General features: G+C 35.1%; 1 protein-coding gene across 1 annotated transcript in view; it reads left to right on the top strand.

The window, feature by feature from the left end:
• Nucleotides 1–7,450: 7,450 nt before the first annotated feature.
• The window catches only part of LOC131078858 (probable histone chaperone ASF1A), a 28,675-nt gene continuing 15,308 nt past the window's right edge, over nucleotides 7,451–20,817 (top strand). The window contains exon 1 of the mRNA XM_058016672.1: nucleotides 7,451–7,981. Within this exon, the coding sequence (XP_057872655.1) occupies nucleotides 7,873–7,981 (109 nt within the window). The 5' untranslated portion in view covers nucleotides 7,451–7,872. The remainder of the gene's footprint in view (nucleotides 7,982–20,817) is intronic.

A 20,817-nucleotide genomic window follows, 5' to 3' on the forward strand; every position in this document is an offset into this window, starting at 1 on the left:
CTCTTCTACGACCTTCTATCCTCCACATGGGGATTGTGTTTTCATTGATAGGAGCCTGAAGGAATGAAATTCTTGCTTTATAAGTTTTCTTTATACGTTATAATCTAAGTATATCTTGAGAAGCCCCCGATAAATTTTGATTATGTCAGTTGTGGTAAACTTGGATGCATTCCAGTATGGTTACTTGGCAATAGTTTTCTTCAGACATCTTGCACCTCTGACACTTGATATATGGAATTTACTTTGATAAATAACAACTTATATTTACATTCCTGGTGACAGTCTATTGTATTTAGGATGACTCATTTTAAAATGAATTTAGTTTTGTGTATTCTTGTAGGTGTCTCTGTGGGGACCCTACTGAGTACTGACTTCTATAGATGCCACTTGTATATTAAGTATATACATACAAGTCGGTATTTATATTGGTCAGGAATCTCAGTTTGGTCTGGGCTTTGTATGGTTTTGACCTCCTTCTCTGCATGGTCTGGTATTATATTGTTTAATGGGTGGTGTAGATGGATGCCTCTGTTTATATGATGCACTCTCATCCTTTGTGGTTCCATGTTATATCTAACATATGGTCTAGTTGTTTTTTGGCTTCTGCTGTGCAAGGAGTCACATCCATTACAAATTACTGAGATCAAGAATTTGGGTATCGAGAGCTCAAAAAATCAAGGGAAGGTTGAAGCAAGGAACAATTCTTTGCCTCTCCAAGAGGACATCTCGAAGTGGGCCATGCATCGCATGGCTTTATAAGACAAAACCCTGTTCATTTCTTTATGTACTGTATTGTAGCAAATTAGCCAATTTATACTTGATTGAGGAAGGCAAATCTCTTAAATTTGTAAATGTACTATTGAATTGCATATTCTTTTACGGGGCAAGACCAGAGTTTTTATCCACCTGACTCTTTCCTACCGATGCCCCCAGTGAGCCGGGTTATAATAGGTTTTCAAAATTAATAAAATTTATTTACGGCTATGGCCTTTTACCAATCCAAAAGAAAAAAATCTTAACATGAAGTCAAAATAATTTGATAACTTATGAAAAACTAATTAACAATCAGCTAAATAAGACTTGTTGGCGGTTTGCATTGTGTTGTCATTGATTTCACACTTGTGTATATTATTGATAAAGGATAAATTAAGAGGAAGTTGTTAGTTATGTTTTTCGTTGGTGTTGTCATCAATGACAAAGGGGGGTATTGTTAGAAATATGAGTTAAGTGTTATCATTGATGTCAAGTCGATATGCGTGGATTGTTGCTTGATATATAAAGGTCCAAGAATGAGTGTTCAAATGTTGTTATGATGTTTGGTGATGATATTGAGTGAGTATGTGGTGTTTTTGAAAGGTGACAATATTGGAAGCTGAAATATGTAGGAAAGAGTATTTAAATTCTTCTTGGAAAAATGTTTTGCATTCTTCCTCTTTTGAAGTTGATCCTGGAAGCACATATCTGAACATTCTCCTTTGCTAATTTTGAAGCAGTACAATGATGGTTTGAGGTCTATGATGCTCATTGGTGAATATCATAACTTGCACGCTCCTCAATTTACCAAACAAATTGTTGCCAAATTAGCTTCTTTTTCATTACCATACTCTTCTATACATGTAAATGAGAAATTAGAAATAGGAATTACAAAATATGATTTGATTACCTCCATAGGCTTCTCATATATCTTCACCCATTTAAAAAGCATAACCACTGCAACTCTTGGAACCAAGGTATGGAAGTCTTTTCATATCTTATGTTCACCCAAAAAGATGCCCAATATTCTTAACTTTAGGAAGCTAGAGGCTTGTAGTATTACATCCTCCATGTTTTATTCAACTTGCTCATAACTAGATATCAAAAATATCATAGCGTAATTAGTCATAAAATATTTATTATTAAAATGATACCTCTTTTGATTACAATGATCTAACATCAAACATCCCAAATGTGGTAATTAACTCCCATGAATGATCTATGAACCATGAATATTTTTTCATCACAAAGTGGTTAGAATGCTCAACAAACCCTATGTGTTTCTTTATAAACTTCATCTCTTTCCAAATGCAAGAAATGAATGACTTGACAATAATATTTTTTTTTCTAATTTGATCCTCAAAAGATTACTCTAATCCCACACGTCATGAAAATTTCAAACATGAAACCAAGAGCCCACATCCTCTTAAATACAAATTGTGCCCCTTACTCTACCACTTATTTTTGTATGTCTTCCTTATTGACAATTTTTTTTGTATTGACATGAAAAGAGGAAATGAATTTGAAAATTGAAAATACTAAGAGTTCATCCTCCTCTTTGGAATTGAATTCTATGGAGACATCACCAAACTCCCATTGCACTACTCTAAGGTTGAAAACATGTTTACTCACTTTTGCATTTAGAGATACAATTAGGATATCTTTGATGATTCCTTTCATCTGAGAGTCAATCATTAACACATTCTTTGAATTTACTAAGGAAAGTACATGTCTCCATATCTAAAGCTCCTCACATATGGTCCCTCAATCTACATTTTGATTATGTTTAAGCTCCCCAAATCCCATAAAATTATCATTGAAATTTTTAACAACTGAAAATAAATATGTCCCTTTCACCCTATATATCTTATTGTCGATTCATAAATCCTTGAAATATATACAACATTGCTATCATGCTCAAAATGAAATTCATCAATAGAAAAAGGATTCATCTATATCATCCTTTCAGAATTCATGCTCAATAGTATGGCTTCCTGGTGGATTATCCTTACACAACTTTGCATCCAATTTCAAACACACATATTCAACATGCAAATTTGATTCTTGCTTGTTTTATTTCCTACAAATGTTATCTTCATGAACTAACTTAGTGGATGAAATTGAAATATTTATTAAAGAATCTTTACCTGGGATATCCAGTTTGGATTCCTTTTCCTTTGTTGGGGTTAATTTAAACTCTAGTAAATCTTTTCTTCCTTGAACTTTTGTGATCCCATTCCTACCGACACTTCTTTAGGTTATAAGGCTTTATTTTTTATTACTTTCTCATTGATATGCTCTTTCCCTTTGTTTAGATCAAAGATGTCCTCTTTTATTTGTTCTCTTTTTATACCTTACTTTTTCTAACTCTGAGAATTCTATTTTTGAATTTGATTATGTGAGAGTTGCATCAATGTTTCATATCACACTCCATGATCCATCATCGAGATGAGAGAGTGCATAAGGAGAAAGAGAAATGGAAAGTAGTGGACTAAGACATCCTAAAAATGGTGCAGGAGCACCTAGGATTTAGGCTAGTAGTTTTCTCAATTTTGGCTTGTACTGACCCTATCCAAGTCGGGTAGTGAATAAGGACTCCAGGAGGGTCCAAGAGTGAGTGTGATGAGTAAAATGTAGGCGTAGTAGAGTTAGTTTCTTCCTAGGTTTGCATTTTGTGCATAAATAGTGGTTTGAGTAGGTAGTTGACCTTCTTGATGGTCAAAAGTGTCAAAACTTGGTATAGGCATTAGGGAGGGTTAAATTAGTCTTAGACATGTTTTAAAAGTCATGTGTGATGACTAAGAATAGGCCTCATAGGTTGAGAAGGCCAAAAAGTGAAAAAGTGCAAAGTTGCAAAAAGTTGTCATGACAACTTTTGTCCTAAATTGGTTAGCGATGGAGTTAGGGATTGTCCAACGCCCTAGGATGACTCCACATGTGGGGAATACTATAAGAACCCTCTCTTGCATGGTTACCACTGTTGGAGCTATTGTTTTGTAAGATCAACAATTTGAAACTACTCATTTTCAGACTAGTTGGCAGCATTTTGGCTTGTTTTATTCATTTTTTAATTGCAAATGGATTGAGTTTCATTGGTGTGTTACATAGTTGTTAGTTCCATTTCAAGCTTTGTAGATAGTTTGTATTAGTGTTTTCTTGTTTTAGTTTGCAAACAACCAATTTTGGCTTGTATATAGCAGTTTTATGTAAAATGGTTGCCCCATGAATGTCACACGTGCTACCATCACAGACTGTTGGGATATGGAGGGAAACCACTTTTACAGTGTACATATGTAGGGACAAGTGCTGGAGATGACATTTGATATGACTGTCACCTTGTTCTAGGCGAGTCTTGGAGCAACCCAATTAGAGGAGACAGGGTGAAATTGATGTGCAAAGTGCAGGGGTGAATGCCAAACCACCATCTAAGCTTTTGGAGGGGTCCTTGAAGTTAGTACATATTTTCCAATGCAAGGGGAAGCCTTGACAAATTCATTTGTTGCCCAAACACCAACTTGACCAGTCACTGCCGGCTAGAAGGCCTAGAAACCCTTCAAAACCCTTAGTTTGGGGTTAGGACATTGTACAGTGGAGCAAAAAACCAAAACCACAAAAATAACTTGAGGTTAGATGAGTCATTGAAGAAAATCCAAACTTGTTATGGGGTCGTTTGGACCATTTTCCTCCAAGCCCTAGAAAACCGGATATTGGAGGCCTAATTGGGGCTCTTTCCTTGTAGCCCTTTTTCTATGCAAAATGGTGAAATCGGTAAGGAGAGAAAATAAAGAAAACCTTTAAAGGACCCAAAAGGCATTAAAAACATGTTAGTAGCCACCTCCACACCTCTGCATCAACTCATAACAGTAGGAGGTCAATTTGACAAGTTGAAGCCAAGACAACCATGATGAGCACATGGGAAGCATTGTGAATTGGTAGGGTTCCTAGCTAAAACACTCGAAGCAAACACCTTGGAATGGTTAAGAAGCAAGCCCTAGAAGAGATTAAGAAGGACTTGGAGGTCCAGAGTGCAATTAGGCCTAAAGAGTTGGTGGAATTGAGCAACACCAACTAGGTGAAGTGTTAGCAAACTAGGTGAAACCCATCAAAAAAGGAGGGATGGGGAGGGGGGGAGGGACGGATGGGAGTATATAGAACCCAAAGAGTTGACCAAACAAGAGAGAGAAAAACCAAAGTCAATCAGTTAAAAGAAGAGGAAATTAAATAAAGACTTAAGGACTAAAGAGAGAACAAACACAAGATAGTAACAATATTTAAAAATAGTTATTCTCTTTTAGTTTTTTCATAACTACTTTTAATTATTGTTACTATCTTGTGTTTGTTCTCCCTTAAGTCTTTATTTAATTTTTTTTCTTTTAACTTATTGACTTTGGTTTCTCTCTCTCTTGTTTGGTCAACTCTTTGGGTTCCATGTACTCCCTTCCCTCCCTTCCCACCTCCCCACCCCTCCTTATTAGGATGTATTTGTCTACAACTTTCCATTTCTTTTTCTCCTTATGCATTCTCTCATCCCGATGATGGATCACAAAGTGTGATTTGGAACATTGATGCAAAACTCTCACACAATCAAAGCTAGAAACAACATTCTTAGTATAATGGATTGTCGAAATAGTATGTCAATGATTTTCTAACTCGCTTTAATTGCTATTCTTCTTTTATCCTTTCAATGAAAAAATCATTGAAAGGTACTTCAAATCTGTTTACTGAAAGCTACTTCTTAGAAATTTTGAAAACCTCTCCTTCTTAAGGAATATATTTCCCTATTATTTGCACATATTCATAAAATGTGAGCTTCTTCTTACAACTTTTAATCAAATTTTCATCAAACCAATTTGAAAATTTGGAAACTAAAACATCATTTTTCCAATTCTTGAACAAATATTTTAGAAAACCTTCCATGATCAACAATTTAGAACCTTGCAGGTTGACAAATTTTCTTTTCTCTCTTATTGGTATTCACAGGATTGAGTACACCCTTAGGTAGGTAGATTCAAGGCTCTAATAACACTATAATTTCCATTGACAAATATAGTAATCAAATCTAAAATCTTTAGGAAACTCTTTGAAATTAACTTTGCTAAATACTTAAAAATTACTTAACTAGTTTCAAGATTCGAACACTGAACTTGCAAAATCATTAGCAAATCTTCCTAAAATTGATTTATGAAGGAAAATGCTGATTTTTACCAAATAAACATATGATCTACTTATTGTCATAAATTGTTGCAACAACAAGAATACATATAATACATTTGCATGCCAAAACATAGAGCCAATTTGTGGCCAAATTACATTGCTAATAGAGTTTAAACACAAGGAAACTTCTTCAAACTTCACAAATGTGTTTAAAATGATAAATAACAACAAAATACATATGAATTTAGCAAACCCACAACTTGAAGGTTGCCATGGAGTTCTACAATAAATAATATATTCAAACCCAAAAGAACTTACTACAAACAAATTGCAATATGAAGAAATCCTTAACTAATCATCAGAATGATAATCTCTGAATGAGATTATACTATGGTAATCCTTGACTCTTGCCCTTATATCACTTGGTAATCCTTTGACTCCCATCCTTAGATCACCTTATAAACCGTGGACATCTCATTCAACATGTCTTTGCCTCCATTGGTTTATTAGCTATTGAAGAATTGCAAGTCAAAGCTCAAATTTAATAGCTTAGTTCTAAATGAATTGGAAATGCCTAAATTTCTCAATATATGGAATTTAAATTCAAAATCAAATTGGGTGCCCAAAACCCACTACTTGACATGGACGAAACGTGTATGAAAAGGAAATATGATCATTTTTGACAATTTTCATAAGATTCCATTACAAAGCCACTAGTTGCCAAAATTGTCCAAGAATGCCAACGAAACTTCTAAAAACCAACACCACGACAATAAACAAATTAATTTAATATTTGTTTGTTTGAAAAATGTGATTTGCATAGAACAAGCAAATGATTAAATTAATATCATCTCTTCCAAGATGTCCTATGGCCCCAACTTACTATTTTTAGATATTGGGGACTTACTATTTTTATTAAGATTCTATTTTTGAGAAAAATAAGCCTGATAGAATATATATCATACGCAAATGAAAGTGTGTAAATACGATGATCAACCTTGCATATATAGGTACAAATGAGGAGGTGAACAGGTAGGACCAAACAATTCACTACCCTTGAAGGGTGCAACACTTGTGAGATAACTTGACAAGCATGTGAACAAATGGTAAGTATGCATGCAATATACGTTTCAAATGATGAAAGCACATGTCTCAATGTTATGAGGTGAGACAAAAATATGAAAAAGCTTAAATAAACTTAAACTAAATGTGAATAAATCAATCGTAAAAAAGTGATTAGCTAACTAATTTGATAACAAATCTATTTACATTAACAAAATATACATATGAAACTTATCCAAAAAACTATATATCCACAATATGATCCAATATATAAAATTAATCATTAAAAAAAAGAAAAGAAAGATAAATTGAATTAATATATTTAGCTTTTAAGCCAACTTACATATAAATAAGACACATTAAATGTTAAATCATTACATCTTAAAAAAAAGTGTGAAACAAAGAGTTTACAAGGACAAAGTCTGCCCTGCACATTTATCCTCTATAAATTTATATGGTACTTTGTGTTGGGCCCCACAGACGCAAATTTGGTAGTAATAAATGTCATAAAACCTCTCCATTTCATTTTCCTGTTAAAATTTTCCTTTCCAAGTAAGAAATTTCAAACGCTTCGCGAGTCGCTTCCTGTTTTCTATCCCGTTTCCCGTGGAATTTATGATGGAAAATAATCAAAATAAATTCTGCTAAGTGGAAGCCGATACGCCGGAGTAATCAGAGCGAAGAGGAGGTCTGTCGAGTGTAAAGATTTTCAACTATTTGATCTCTCCTCTACCAAAAAACAGTATAAACTAAATCTTCCTCACTGTACCTCCTCTGTGTCATGTAGTTAATGAGGGAGAGTTGTCTCACTTGAGTATCGGCAGGGGAGGTTTTCCGTGCGTGTAGCCTTTTTAGGTGTTCAGATTGTTGGTTTGAAATTTTGGGTGTTTGAAATAATATAAAATGAGTGCGGTGAGCATAACCAACGTAACAGTGCTGGACAATCCTGCTGCTTTTCTCAATCCGTTTCAATTTGAGATATCATATGAATGCCTGGTTCCTCTAAAAGAAGGTATGAATGCTACGATATTTTTAAAATAATTCCTTCCTTTCTATATTGATGTGTACTACAACTTATAACCATTATTTGGCTGCTTTTGTTGACACATTTGTAGGGTTTTGGGGTGTTAAGTCGGGTTTTGAATTTGCTTCTTGCGTTAAAATTGGCACACGCTTGGTTATATAGAGGTTGCCTTGAGAATCTTGTTCGTATAACTGCACTACAAACCAGTTGTTTCCTTTCTAACTATATGTCATAACAATTGTCATGGAATCCAAATTGGGTTTTGAATTTGGGCTTGATTGGCTTTTGCAACAAATCAGCCGAAACCCAAGGATTGAATCAGGTGGGTGTAGGATCCTTAACATACCAGAGGCTAGCATGATTTAAAGACAATGTGACAAATGCAGTCTGTTTGCCTTTTTGTCTCGTTTGAAACCTAAACACAGGGAAGTTTTAAAGACTAACTATTTTAGAGCTGTATGGAAAATGTAGTTTTAGCAAAAGACTAACTATTTTAGAACTGTATGGAAAATGTAGTTTTAGCCTTGATTGGTTTAGGATTATTGCCCATACATCTTTTGCCCATTTTTGGTAAATATTTGTTTTTTATGTCGAACAATTTATGGTAGAGTTCTTGATTCACAAGGGCGGCATAAAAAAGCGTTGTCTGAGAGGATAGAATTTCACGCTCGTTCAACTCAGTCACCCAGTACTTACATTCGATCTCATGTGTTGTGGTACACTTCCAGTATTTTACTTAATTCCAACACTTTAACATCTTTTAAATTTAGACTGTCTGCTCCACTATGAAACCTCGCTGATGTACCAATTAAGCTCATCTCATTTGATGATGTGTTCTTGTGATTGACTACTTAAATATGAGTGAATTATCAGTTGTTGATTGTGTGCAAATTTGGAAATTCAGATAAATGTGTGAAAGGCAACATTAGGGTTTCCACTTTTTTTTTTTATGTTCTCCTATTTATGTAATTGAATATGTATACGTTGTAGAGTTATTATAAACGAAGTATACAACACAACAATTGCACATACATATTCAAATTGAGATGATGGAGTATAGAAATAGAGGATATTAGGATCATAATATTCCCATCCCCCTAAGAAAAGTGTCAGCCTCAACGCCTAGCAACTTTGGAAGCTCAGTTATGAATTGTTCATCTTCTTGTGTTGCATCTTTAGTGGGCAGATTCTTCTACTTACAAATATAGGATATTAGGATCATAATATTCTCATCCCCTTCATAAAAGCACTACCCTCAACACCTAGCAACTCTGGAAGCTTTGTTATGAATTGCCCGTCTTCCCATGTTGTATCTATAGTTGGTACATTCTTCCTCTTGATTAGGAATTCTAGCCATATTTCACAGTTGTTTCTTTTGTTTCTCAATGACTACCTCAAATTCTAAAACAAGCTTCTCTTCTTTATCTAAACTTGGGCAATTTTGACTATAATGGAATATTGAAACCTATTACTTTCTTCAAACGAAGAGACATGGAAAGATAGGGCGAGTTTTGGAAGGGGAGAAGTTTCAGTTTATAAGCTAAACTTCCTATCCGGTGGAGGACCGTCTACGGCCCATAAAAGTTAGGTGCAAATTTGATGTACTTGTGTTGCTTAATTGGCAACTGTTTTTAAGGTTGCAACTGAAGGAATAATCATTCTCCATCCTCAAAATACTTCTCACTGTAATGTTGATTTGCTTGTTGTTTCATCCTATTTTGAGCCAGCATTTCATCATTTCTTGCAGGTATTGAATCTGATCCTCTTCTATACTAGTATTGCTGGGCTGGACAATGCCTAAATCCAACATTTCCTTGACAAGTTTTTCTATTTTTGACTTCTGTTCATATGGATAGCGATAAGGTCAAATGTTAGGCATGGTATTAATTCAACACCATGATCATGGTCTTTGATTGGAGATAGATCCTTGGGCTCTTGAAAATCATGGTCTATACTAGTATTGCTGGGATGAACAATGCCTAAATCCAACATTTCCTTGACAAGTTTTTCTATTTTTGACTTCTGTTCATATGGATAGCGATAAGGTCAAATGTTAGGCATGGTATTAATTCAACACTATGATCATGGTCTTTGATTGGAGATAGATCCTCGGGCTCTTGAAAATCTTGATGGCGTCAAAAGATCACATGAAGCTTTGGTGGATCTTGAGTTTCTAAGCCATGCGCTTCTACAAAATGTAGTTGTGCCATGATGCCATTAGAACCTCTCTTAACTATTTTCATCATTCTATGGGGGATAATAATTTGGCTTGGTGGTGATTGTGTCCCAATGAGTTTATACTTTTGTCCATTTGCAGTAAAAGTTATGAATAAGTGTTGAAAATCAATAGGCACTATTCGCAAGTGTTTAAGCCATTGCACTCCCAAAACTGCATTTGCTCCTCCAATTGGGATACGAAGCATTTTTTAATCTAGTTGATAATCTCCCATTGAGATTTTTATATGGTGGTATTTGTAACCACGAGAGTTTTTTTACCATTAGCTATCATGACCTGAAAATTGGAGACTAGATGCACAAAACAATTGAGCTCATCGGCCAATCTTCTATCATATAAAATTTTGTGTATTACTTGTATCAATGAACATTGTCATTTTTCTCTTTTTGATATAACTAAACACTTTAAGTGTTTGTGATGTGCTTGTGCCATTCAATGCATGTAGGGAGATAGTAGCACTTTTTTTCTCCTTTGAATTTTCACGTTCATGTTCCACATTCGTTCTTTTATAGCTACTTATATCTCTTCTTCAATCTCATTCTCAATAATCATTACTCTTTTCTCATTATTAACACACTTATGACCTTTAAACCATTTTCTATCACAATGCCACCTTTTTTCTCTTGCCCTCATTTTTGTTGATAGGATTAGTTACAATCTGTTATCCATTGGCCATCCTATGTTTTAACTTTGTGTGGAACTTCTAGTAGTAGAATTTTGTTGTTCAATATGCAAATATTTGTTGCATAGCTTATCTAACTATACAAGGTTCCAACAATGAACTTTGTGCTTAATTTGGTCATTAATTCCATTGATGTAGAGTTATAGCCTTTGATAAGATGTTACATTTTGAGTTTCAAATTACCAATCTCATATGCTGCCATAATTTATCTGTTTGAAGTTTGTCAATTGGGTGAACTAAGAGGCAAGGCTTTAAGATTCAACTCCTAATGGAAACTTCTACCAAACATTGGCTTGTATTGACAATCATTACCTGAGAGTCTGAGACCAGTGAGGTCAAAAGGTAGTTGGAAGAGCTATTGGATAAATGAGTGATTTGTTGCAACTTTTGTGTGATATTCTACAGAGAGTTCTTGGAGAGGTTTTCAGTGGAATAAGTTAATGCACTTTGCTGAGGTACCGCTTTTTATGATATCTACTCCCTATTACTGCTTTATATTATCATGTAAATTGTAAAAAAAACTTGTTGTCTATTTTTATCCTTGTTCCATGGGGATGTGTCCCTCCCAAAAACCCTGCATTTCTGGGATGAGGATGTCTCCAAGATGTGGGAATTTGTGGAGACATCCCATTGCTACCTTGCCACCAATGCCGTCCTCTCCTAGACATTGCTGGGGCGTCCAAGGGATTCCTAGGAGTCTCCCAATTGTCTCAAGGATGCCTAGGCGGCTCTTGTAGGTAGACGACCAAAAGATTTAAAAAAAAAAACAAATCATTATTTTATCATCTTGCCCAAGGGTGAAATCTAATTGCCCATGGGCCCCACCCAAACCCCACAAACTCAATAAGACACCCTATCCTTGTTTTAACTCTTTAAAACAAATCACCAATCAAAAAAAAACTCACTAAAACAAATCAACAAGAAGTTGATAGTGTGAGGATGCTACTCAAACAGGGCTAGTTAGGATTAGTGATGAAGAGTTTGGGGATGATTAGAGGCTGCACTTCACTCCATTTTGTTGTTTTAAACATTTGTCGTTGTAATTATCATTATGAAATCTTGAACATAATATAAATCTCAAACTTGACATTTCCATTGTTCAATTTTAAATTGTTAATGTTCACTTCAAAGTTCAGTAGTTTCTAAGTTTCATTAGTTTTCCAAAGCTTCATTTGTTATTCTTATACATTTTTTTATAACTATTTTTTCAAGTTAAACATGTATTTTAGCATTACCCCCCACTGCTGCCTCATTGCCGTCCCCAAACTTAGGCCCTTGGTCCCCTATCCTTGAAACCTGTCCCTGCATCCCCCTTTCAAGAAACTCCTTGGAACTATGAATTTTTAATGCACATTTAGTTATCTTCAATCGATTTTATTAAATTGATTACCTTATTCTCGCTTATTAACCTCCTTTTAGAACTACGTGTTGCAAGCTTGCTTTGAGTCAAATTATGAAGTGCTAATCAAACATCATTATCACAACCTTTCTCTTTCAATAAAATCTACCCTTTTTTTGATCTATAAAAATAGCAAAGAGACATTACCCATGGTTACATCAATATTTGTCTCATGCTCTTCATGGATTCTAGATCACAAAACTGCAAAAACTGTTGTTGTTATAACAGTTCTACACATAGATACTTTGCTATATTCTACCCCATGAAGTATCTTCACAAAAAAACACTTCATCTCACTCTTCTGTCTCTCCTATTAAGTGAAACTCATCGAAAGCATCATTTCTTGGCAAACTGAAAGATAAAGATATTTTCAATTTCTTGAGATATTATGAGGAAAATCAATATTTTGTGATATTATTGGGAAAAAGCTGGGAAAATATTGGGAGCTCAAAAAATGAAGAAAATTAATAAAACAACAAGAACGAGAAAGTGAATTAGAGCGTACACCAATAATATTGAAATATGAATTGTCCTCATTAATTTGAGATTGTTGATTTCAGAAGTGCATGCTGCATTGTGCATTACTACATAGTTTGGCTTCAAAGTTTGAACCCTCAAAATCAATTACACACCACAAACTAAAAATATCAAACTAAAATGTAACACAAATTACAAAGTAACACCAAGTGGGCAGAGCCAATGAGGCTAGCTGACGATCAACCATGGGGCTGCAGATCCTGATGTTTTTGCAATGGGTTATACATAATGAAGTGATGCTAGATCATCAAGATTTTTAATATGAACAAGATAAATAGATTAAATTGTCTTATACTAGCTGGATGTGATCATGTGCGATATAAACTGAATTTCTTAAAATATAATACAAGGGTCTTCATCCTCCCAATCTGATGTAAAGCTAGTACAAAGATATGTTACACAAAGTTTCTGGGACGGGGATGGCAACTGGCTTCTATGCATCCAATTTCGTCTATTTGAACAACTGAAAATGCCAGAAACTAGACCACACACATCTTTTTTGTGGTTTAAAGGAAAATTACTTTTCTTAATTGTCCCATAGGGGACAGCTAGCCGTCCCTTGGCTGGTTGGGAGATGTGTAGCCATCCCCTGATGTTTCAGGGTGTCTTTTTGGACGTCCTGATGACATTTCCAAAATTTTCAGTGAATCAAGGATGGCTGGGGGATGTTTCCAACCTGTCCCCTCATCCCTGAAATGTTTGCAGTAGGGATGGGGTCTGAAAATGCAGGGGACATGTCCCCGGGGTACATAGGTAAAAAGGGATCTGTCAATGTTTACCCAGTCCTCATGATATGGTTCAATATTGTAAATCAGTATATAGGAGAAATATCAAGGGACTATGTTTCTCAAGAAGACCAAACATGCCACCATCTCCATATCATAAACCCTTTGTAATGTCCCCTACTAAGTTTAGGCCTGTTTTAACCATAATTAATCTATTTCAATATACTTATGACTTAGACTAAATTGATTAGGAGACAAATCTATCTTAGCATGAATCAAATCTCTGATATTCCATAGTTCAATTAATTTATGAATTATTAATAAGTAGATTGTTCATCTACTGTACTAGATAATTATTTCTATCATACTAGATAATTAATTTTATCATCCATAATTCTTAATGCAAGTGTCAACCTTTGTTACTACTTCAGTTCGAAGGAAGAAGAGGTTGTCTATGTTACCAAAGCGCTTAGAGACCAAAATACATTAGGCTCCCTCAAAGTTTACAGATCCAAGCCCTTACCCTATCTTGGGACCATGCCCTCAAAGTTTACGGGACTTTGATCCTCACCCTATCTTGGGAATCAATTTTATTGATTGGATTTAGACTGATGCCCTCAAAGTTAATGGGACGCTGATCCTCACCCTATCTTGGGAATCATCCTATTGATTGGATTTAGACTGCCCCTCTTTGGAAACAACTCAATCCCATCTTCTTAAATACTGACAGTAGTAACAAGAATGAAATTGTATATATATAATCTTCTTAATGTTTATTACCTTAAGAGTTCTTTCTGATTTATAATCTTATATTGTTATTTTTCTGATCAAGACATTATATATATATAGATTCTTTCATTTATTTTTCAAACATTATTATAAATATATAACTGCAAAATAGTTCTCAGAAAGAAGCATCAATACTATAACAATTTATGAATAAAACATACCGATGGCAGCAAGATACAGTGATTTGCTTATATCCACCGATCTCTACTTTCTTTCCTTATTATTTGATGCCTCTCCATGTTGGAACACTCCCCATATAAACTCCTTCAAGGGTCTTGTTGGACATGGTTCTTGGCTTATGACTTTTCCCTTGCACCGTTTTGTTCTCTTCACTCATCCGTAGTAAGGGGTCGCGCCTTTTCAAGTTTGACAGCCGATACATTATGGCTGAGTATTTAATCGATCATGCTTTGGGGTTTAGGGTATTATTGATCACAAATTAATATTTAGTCATTAAATTAATTTATTAAATATTTAGACATTAAATTAATTTATTAAATATTAGACATTGATTAAATAGAAAATAGAAACTGTTTATATAAGAAATAAATTAATAAGGTATGAAATATTAATATTTATGTAGGGATATTACACCATTGCTAACAATAAAGATCTGGTTTCTAATGTGCTGAGGACATTTCCATATTAACATTCTTACTTACACTGAGTACATCATAATTTGCATTTAAAAGCTTTAATGGAATCAAAGGAACTATGTCCATATGCCCTTCAAACAGAGATATCTTCCCACTTCCAATCATGAATTCTAACAATGCAACGAATAAATCAGAGTTGCCCTTAATATCACCGGAACACAAGATGCAAAGTTTGCAAAGAGTATGAAGCAATCTCTTAAAATAATACAATATAGTTCTTGATATTGAAGCAATGACATTCTGCTCACATCTAATTTTATTCAACTACTATTTATCAAATACCTTGGCTATTGTGTAATGTTCCCTTTTCTAGGCGACATGAGATGAGCAGGGGTTGACCTACCATTCGAGTTCCCATAGGTCAATGATATGGTTAGGGGACTCATTCTGAGGGTCATGGAGCTCTGCAGGGGCTCTGTGAGCTGTTTTGGACCTTCAGACGACAGTTCCTACTTTTTAGGGAGGTCTCCTATTTTTTTAGGGAGAACTGGTAGTTGACTGGATGACCACTCGGGGAGCCAGGGAGCATAGCAGGATCCTTTTGAGCAGTTATAGGTGTTTGGAGAGAGGTTCTTATTTTTTAGGGCGAGTCCCTACTTTTTAGGAGGAATTGTCAGTTGGCCTACATGACTCAAACAACATCAGTGATCATAGTGCTTCAGACGGAATTCAAATCTGAGTCGTGGATTTCATTTTATGAATAAATTAGGAAATAAAAATATATCCTTAGTTGGATTAAATAAATAATAATAAAGTGAAATAATACAATCACTTTATATTAATAAAGTGGCCCCTTGGCACATTTTCCTAGAAGTTATAACTTAAATATATGGCCACTTATAATGAAGGATTAGACCCTCAATGGGTCAAACCACTTAGGGGAAGTATTTTTTTAATAAAAATAAACATTTTAACATGTTTAATGATGCCAAAAGTCCAACCCTAACCCCAAATTCGAATTAGGGTTTGAGGAATGTTGAAAGAACATTTGGAAGCTCATTTTTGCATTATGTGATTGAAGATTTTTGAGAAGAAAACTAACGTATTTTGCAGGTGTGTGGATTGGAATTGGGGACATAGACCTCCATTTCTGAGAGAAAGGACAAAAACCCTTTCATATTTTGTCAATTTGGAATGCTGGGAATGCTTATATCTATCCAACAAGGGGATTAATCAGAAGAATTTTGACACTTAAAAAACAGCAATTGAATATGAGAATCAGATCTGAGCAGTTAGAGGGCAGATTTTGGCGAAATAATGCAATTTGTGGCCAGCCATGCCTTCCCCGGCCTAGCCGTACACTTCTAGCTTGCCTGGGAGTTTACAGAAAATAATTTGGAGGGTTTACATCTGGCTTTTTTGTGCAAATTTTATTGTCAGCATTAGGAATAAAGAATAAAATCATTCTTTCAGGTTTATGATGTCCTTGGAGTAAGATATGAGCAAATCAGTGGGGAAAATTGGTCATTTTTAGTGAAGTCTCCCGAGAGCCTAAAGGGAATAGCAGCAGTTTCATCTATTCATGCAAGATTTGTTTTTGATAATTATTAGTTAGGGGAATAAAACTCATTGGAGTAGTTAGGACTTGTTGGAAGCTCCAGTAGCAGCATCTGGATTCAATTTAGTCAATAAAGCAGCCCTACAGGCAAGGCGTTGGATTCCTGGTAGGCCAATTTTGACATATCATTGTTGAATTCCACTATTTATTGGCATTTGTTAATTGCTGTTATAAAATCAGTCAATCTGAAATTTATTTTCAGTCATTAGTTTATGTTTTATCATTGTTATTGCAAAAACACAAAAAAAAGCATTAAACCACAAAAACAAACATATGAAACCAAATTCTCCTACCGCTGGCCAAAGAAATCAAAATCAGAAAATTAAATTAGATTGCTAAATTCAGTAGTCGGCATCTTTCATATTGTAATGATATTAGTTAATGATGTTTTTGGAAAATATTGCAGTTTTCTGTGAAAATTTTGCTCTGCTGTTTGAGATCTGATATTTTCTGAGATATAAGGTATTAAGGATATTTTTTAAGTATCGACTTCTTTACTTCAAATTTTTTCTTGGGAGGGAATGTTAGAAAAAATCCTAAGCTTTTAATGCATATTATGGTTTCAAATGTTACACTCTTTTGAAGAAATGGTCCTGGCAATATGATCATGTTAAGCAGAACTGCCCTTAATGTATTTGCCACCATATTCTCTTTAACCCGCATATTTTATATGAAAGTCATAAAATTGCAGGCTATCGATCTATTTATGTTGCCACTACATTGTAATGTCCTCTTCCCGAATTGGGATAATTTTACCTAAAAGCATAAATTACATAAATTAGGGTTAGGGTTTGAACTCACCAAACAATATCTTGCTTAATAAAATGAACTCTTATTTGTAGATCCTGCACAAAATCCAAGAACATCTATGTATATACATATATATGTATCTCATCATTAGGGTTAGGTGAAATTCATAGTCAAACTACTGTTAATGCTACAACATATTAATGTTGGGGAAGGAGATAGGAAGGGCTTGCTTAGAGCCATTCCTACACCAAGCGCAAGAGGGTTGCCCAAGAGAGGTTGCCTCATTCAACCCTCTTGCTCCACTTGGTAGGTAATGCTAGCTTACCCCTCAAATCCTCTTCTCCCATGCTAACGAGTCTTGAGGTCAGGAAGAGATTGTAACTGGGTTAAGTGGCTCCTCAAGGTCCTAGATGCCACTTTGGGTCATTCTAGAATGACCTACGTACGAGTCACTCAATCACCCCTCCATTGCAACTCATAACCCTCCCTCTCAGCTAAGCATCTCTATAAACACTCAGTAATCTAATGATTCTTCCTCCAACCGAAATAGATGTCACGACCGACCTCATCTTGACAAATGAGAAGATTTGGTTCAACCATAGTGTTAAGAGCTTATGATTAGAAGCATGACACAGATCTATGACCTCAAATACAACGTTCCTAAATAAATGTCTATAGTAATCATAGACACTCATGGAGCAAACACATCAGATATGAATCAGACACAGAGTATACACTTGAAAACATGAAGCTTCACATGGATATATACAAAAATAGAGCATACATGTGAATACACATATTGTTAGATTCTTTTTCATTGACTAGAATGTTTCATTGATTCATCTTTAGATTCTTTACCCTATAGGATGGCAGGATCATCGCTCTGATACCACTGTAATGTCCCCTTCCCAAATTGCAATAAGTTTACCTAAAAGCATAAATTACATAAATTAGGGTTAGGGTTTGAATTCACCAAACAATATCTTGCTTAATAAAATGAACTCTTATTTGTAGATCTAGCACACAACCCAAGAACATCTATGTATATTTATCTCATCGTTAGGGTTAGGTGAAATGCATAATTAAACTACTATTGATGTTACAACATATTAAAGTTGGGGAAGGAGATAGGAAGGGCTTGTTTAGAGCCATTTCTATGCCAAGCCCAAGAGAGGTTGCCTCTTTCAACCCTCTTGCTCCACTTAGTGGCTCATGCTAGCTTACCCCTCAAATCCTCCTCCCATGCTAACAATTATTGAGGTTAGGAAGAGATTGTAACTGGGTTATGTGACTCCTCAAGGTAAGGGCCCTCAAGCTCCTAGACACCACTTTGGGTTGTTCTAGAACGGCCTACTTATGAGTCACTCAATCACCCCTCCATTGCAACTCATAACCCTCCCTCTCAACTAAGCATCTCTATAAACACTCTTAGTCATCTTTTGGAAAATACACAGCATACATTCCTAATAAATGGAGTATGTTTTAATATATTAGACAAATCTAAATCATATTTAACTGTCCTAAGATAATCATTCATAATCAGATTGCATGGTTACTTGCTAATCCAATGATAAAGGCTGAGTTCTTAATGTTATATTTGAAGTATTATTGCTGAGATAAATAAGATTAATATGGCAGTCATAGATAAATTGAATGATACTTTAGTTAGGGAAATCAGATGACCATGAAATGACACAGTGATATAAGTCTTACCAGCAATAAATCTATGAACATAATTCCCTGATTGTGGCTTACCCAAAGGTGTCCAAAGTCTGATCTATGTGGCCTGATCCAATGGGATGTGCTGACAATATAGCCCGCTGAATCTGTGTTTTCCTTTTTGTCCGATCATACTTAATCTTATTGCCCTTCCTGTTCGATGATAATGCTCAGATCAGATCCTGCGAATTCTCTACTTTATTTCCTGACTTGATTCTTTGTTGCCTTAATGGTTCCATGATTCCTTGATTATCCTTTATAAGTATGTGCCCGTATTGTGCCAAGAGGCTGGGCCTTATGGCCCAATTCATTGAAGAATATCAATTAGATAATTTGTGGTTTCTGAATGTCTTTTTCTCTGATCCTCCTTTTTGTCCTCCTCAATCCTTTATCTATATATCTTCTATATGTATAATTTTATTAGAAAGTCATGTCTATTCATAATTGAAGAGTCACACTCCTTCCAAAACATAATTACTTCTTTTCTTTCCTAATCGCATCTTTTGAGAGATAGTTGCTATCATTTGGAAATATTAATTATTCTTTCTATAATTTGTGTTGCTGAAATAAACTGCCGCTAGGTATGTTTCGTACTTATTTTCCTTAAAGATCACTTCTTTTCGTGGGTAATTATATTCATCCATTCTGTTGACGTGTTTTTTATGACATCGCCTAACATAGAATAAAGTTTACCAATGGTCACTCTATTCTCTCTTGATCAAAATTATACCGTATGCTAAGATTGCAAGAAAGTTCAAACAGCTAACTCCAAGGTTCCTTTAATCCTGGACGTGACTCAATCAGTTGATGGGTTAGCTATTAACCCAAGGGGCCTTACGCATTCACTTGAAGAGGATAACAAATTTATGCAAGTTCAAGGATTTCTATGCGAATGATTTGCAATGAAAGCTCTATTTTTTGGATTTAAGATGCACGGAAAAGTAAATGAGGAAAGGTTTAGAGAACTAGGCTAAGTCTAATCTAATCCTATGAACACAGAGACGAGATTATTTATGCAAAATCCAACCACGCTTCGCTTTGCCAGCAATGCACAACTACACGAAGGCGGTGCAAACTTCAGAGGGTGTGTTAAAGATTTTCAATTACCAAGAGAAACTATCAAATTGAACAATCTCTACTGATAATCGAAGTTAAACATACACATATAATGGAGGCTTAGGCTAACTTTGCACAGTATGCAACAATCAGCTGCACACCAAAAGTATGAGCACGGGATCCTATCAAATCTAGTCCATCTAACAACATGAAAACAAATCTAATCTATGAAGAGAGTGAGACCATGCGAGCTCCAAAACAACACAAGAACACACCAACAATAGAACAATGTATTAAGTGTTTGCTTCAAAAACTCTTAGCAACAATCTCAGACAACAATCTCTCCTCCTTTACAAATGAGGGGGGTCACCCCTTTATATAGGCCTCTAGCCTTGACCACATGCAAACCCTAATTAGGGTTTTTCTCTAAAAGATTCCCCACTCAAGATGCAAAAAATTGGGAATCAGCAATTAATACCCATCATTCCCATATACAATTAATTCAAAAAACCCAAAATTGGCGTCTATTGGTGCATTAAATGCACCCCATTACATCAAACTTGCCCAAATTATAACAAATATTCCCATGCAAGAAATAAATGCCCATCATTCCCCATGCAACGACTACATGTGTAGAGAATCTGCCATAAAACCATTAATAAGACGACTGCATGCAAAAAGATTCCTCATGCATTCAACATGCATTGACCGGGTCGC

Source organism: Cryptomeria japonica, chromosome 2 (assembly GCF_030272615.1).
Source record: "Cryptomeria japonica chromosome 2, Sugi_1.0, whole genome shotgun sequence".
Classification (NCBI taxonomy): domain Eukaryota; kingdom Viridiplantae; phylum Streptophyta; class Pinopsida; order Cupressales; family Cupressaceae; genus Cryptomeria; species Cryptomeria japonica.